Genomic DNA, 2,500 nt, shown 5'->3' on the forward strand with positions numbered 1-2,500 from the left:
GAGGGAGACAGGGAGGGAGGGAGGGAGGGAGACAGGGAGGGAGACAGGGAGGGAGAGGGGGGAGGGAGGGAGACAGAGAGAGAAAGAGAGAGGGAGGGAGACAGGGAGAGAGGGAGACAGACAGACAGACAGAAAGACAGGGAGACAGAGAGGGAGACAGACAGACAGACAGCCAGCCAGAGAGAGAGAGAGAGAGAGAGAGAGGGAAGGAGGGAGACAGAGAGACAGACAGACAGTGAGACAGGGAGGGAGGGAGACAGACAGACAGGGAGGGAGGGAGGGAGGGAGACAGGGAAAGACAGACAGACAGAGAGATGTCACTGATATGAGAGCTACAGTGTGTGTGTGTGTGTGTGTGTGTGTGTGTGTGTGTGTGTGTGTGTGTGTGTGTGTGTGTGTGTGTGTGTGTGTGTGTGTGTGTGTGTGTGTGTGTGTGTGTGTGTGTGATGTAGGTAGCTAGTTACTTTTTATGACAATTGTGTGACCAGTGCTCTGTATGCTACAACTAAGCGATGCTATTTGTTGTCAAAATCAGTGGATGTCGTAATTTCTAGATAGTAAACTGAATATTTGAATTGTATATGGATCCACTAACTTATCCACACAGACAGACAGACAGACAGACAGACAGACAGACAGACAGACAGACAGACAGACAGACAGACAGACAGACACTCAGACAGACAGACACACACATACACACACACGCACACACACACAGTCCCCCCCCCGCCCCGGCACACACACCCACACACACACACACACGTACTTGTTGCAGTGTTGTTTGAGGTGCTTCTTGTAGCTGACACACACACACACACACACGCACGCACGCACGCACGCACGCACACACACACGCACGCACGCACACACACACACACACACACACACACACACAGACACAGACACACACACACACACACACGTACTTGTTGCAGTGTTGCTTGAGGTGTTTCTTGTAGCTGTCGTCCTGTAGAACCACCTCTGGGTTGCAGTGCAGCAGCCAGTCAGCTTTCTTCAGCTCGGGGACCGTCAGGGGGTTCTTCACTTTCTTACCTTTGCGCCCGCGAGGAACCGGAGCAGACAGGCCTGGGACAGACAGACAGAGAGAGGGAGGGAGGGACAGAGAGGGACAGAGAGGGACAGAGAGGGACAGAGAGAGACAGAGAGAGAGGGAGAGGGACAGAGAGAGACAGAGAGGGACAGAGAGGGACAGAGAGAGACAGAGAGGGACAGAGAGAGAGAGACAGAGAGGGACAGAGAGAGAGAGACAGAGAGAGAGAGAGGGACAGAGAGGGACAGAGAGAGAGAGAGAGGGACAGACAGACAGAGAGGGACAGAGAGGGACAGAGAGAGACAGAGAGGGACAGAGAGAGAGAGACAGAGAGGGACAGAGAGAGAGAGACAGAGAGAGAGAGAGGGACAGAGAGGGACAGAGAGAGAGAGAGAGGGACAGACAGACAGAGAGGGACAGAGAGGGACAGAGAGAGACAGAGAGAGACAGAGAGGGACAGAGAGGGACACAGAGAGACAGAGAGGGACAGAGAGAGAAAGAGAGAGACAGAGAGGGACAGAGAGAGACAGAGAGGGACAGAGAGGGACAGAGTGGGACAGAGAGAGAGAGAGAGACAGAGAGGGACAGAGAGGGACAGAGAGGGTGAGTAAGTAAGTACATTTTTATTTACAGCTCTGGAAAAAAATTAAGAGACCACTCCGAATATTCAGTGTCTCTCGTTTTACTCTTTATAGGCAAATGTTTGAGTGGAATGAACATTTTGGTTTTATACTATAAACTACTGACCCCCCAAAAATTTTGTCATTAAAGAGCATTTCCATTAAGTAATGTAGAGATGAAGATTGAAGAAAAATCCACACTGGTCTCTTTATTTTTTACAGAGCTGTATTTAGCATCACAATATTGCGTTCACAAAATGCGAGGTCACAGTGGGGCTAACCACTACACCACGAGCACCCCAGTAATAATGCAATTTATTGGGTAAATGCTAGCTAACAGGTCCACACTCACCAGAGTGGTTGAAGCTAACAGTTAGAGTACATGTTAATGGGTAAATGCTAATGTTGCTAACCAGAGTATAATGTAAGTTAATGTGTGAATGCTAATGTTGCTAACCAGAGTATAATGTAAGTTAATGGGTGAATGCTAATGTTGCTAACCAGAGTATAATGTAAGTCAATAGGTAAATGCTAGCTAGCAGGTCCACACTAACCAGAGTATAATGTAAGTGAATGGGTAAATGCTAATGTTGCTAACCAGAGCATAATGTAAGTTAATGGGTAAATGCTAATGTTGCTAACCAGAGTGGTTGAGTAGCGCCTGGTCGTCTTGCCCCTCTTTGCTCGGTGTGATCAGGTCCCAGATGAAGCTCTTGATTTTATCGTCTCCTTTGTAGTGTCTCAGGCAGTACACCAGCAGAGCCCTGGGGAGACAAACAAACAGTTGTTTAATTATTACATCAACATCTACTACTCACATTTTATG

At 48.6% G+C, this 2,500-nt stretch overlaps 1 protein-coding gene across 1 annotated transcript in view; it reads right to left on the reverse strand.

Moving 5' to 3' along the window:
• Positions 1–2,500, reverse strand: part of chd6 (chromodomain helicase DNA binding protein 6) — a gene marked incomplete at its 5' end in the record, with an annotated part of 93,549 nt that overhangs the window by 28,857 nt on the left and 62,192 nt on the right. The window contains 2 exons of the mRNA XM_080025856.1: positions 922–1,089; positions 2,317–2,438. Coding sequence (XP_079881982.1) covers positions 922–1,089; positions 2,317–2,438 — 290 coding nt within the window. The remainder of the gene's footprint in view (positions 1–921; positions 1,090–2,316; positions 2,439–2,500) is intronic.

Source organism: Ammodytes marinus (genome assembly GCF_949987685.1).
Source record: "Ammodytes marinus genome assembly, chromosome: 4".
NCBI lineage: Eukaryota > Metazoa > Chordata > Actinopteri > Uranoscopiformes > Ammodytidae > Ammodytes > Ammodytes marinus.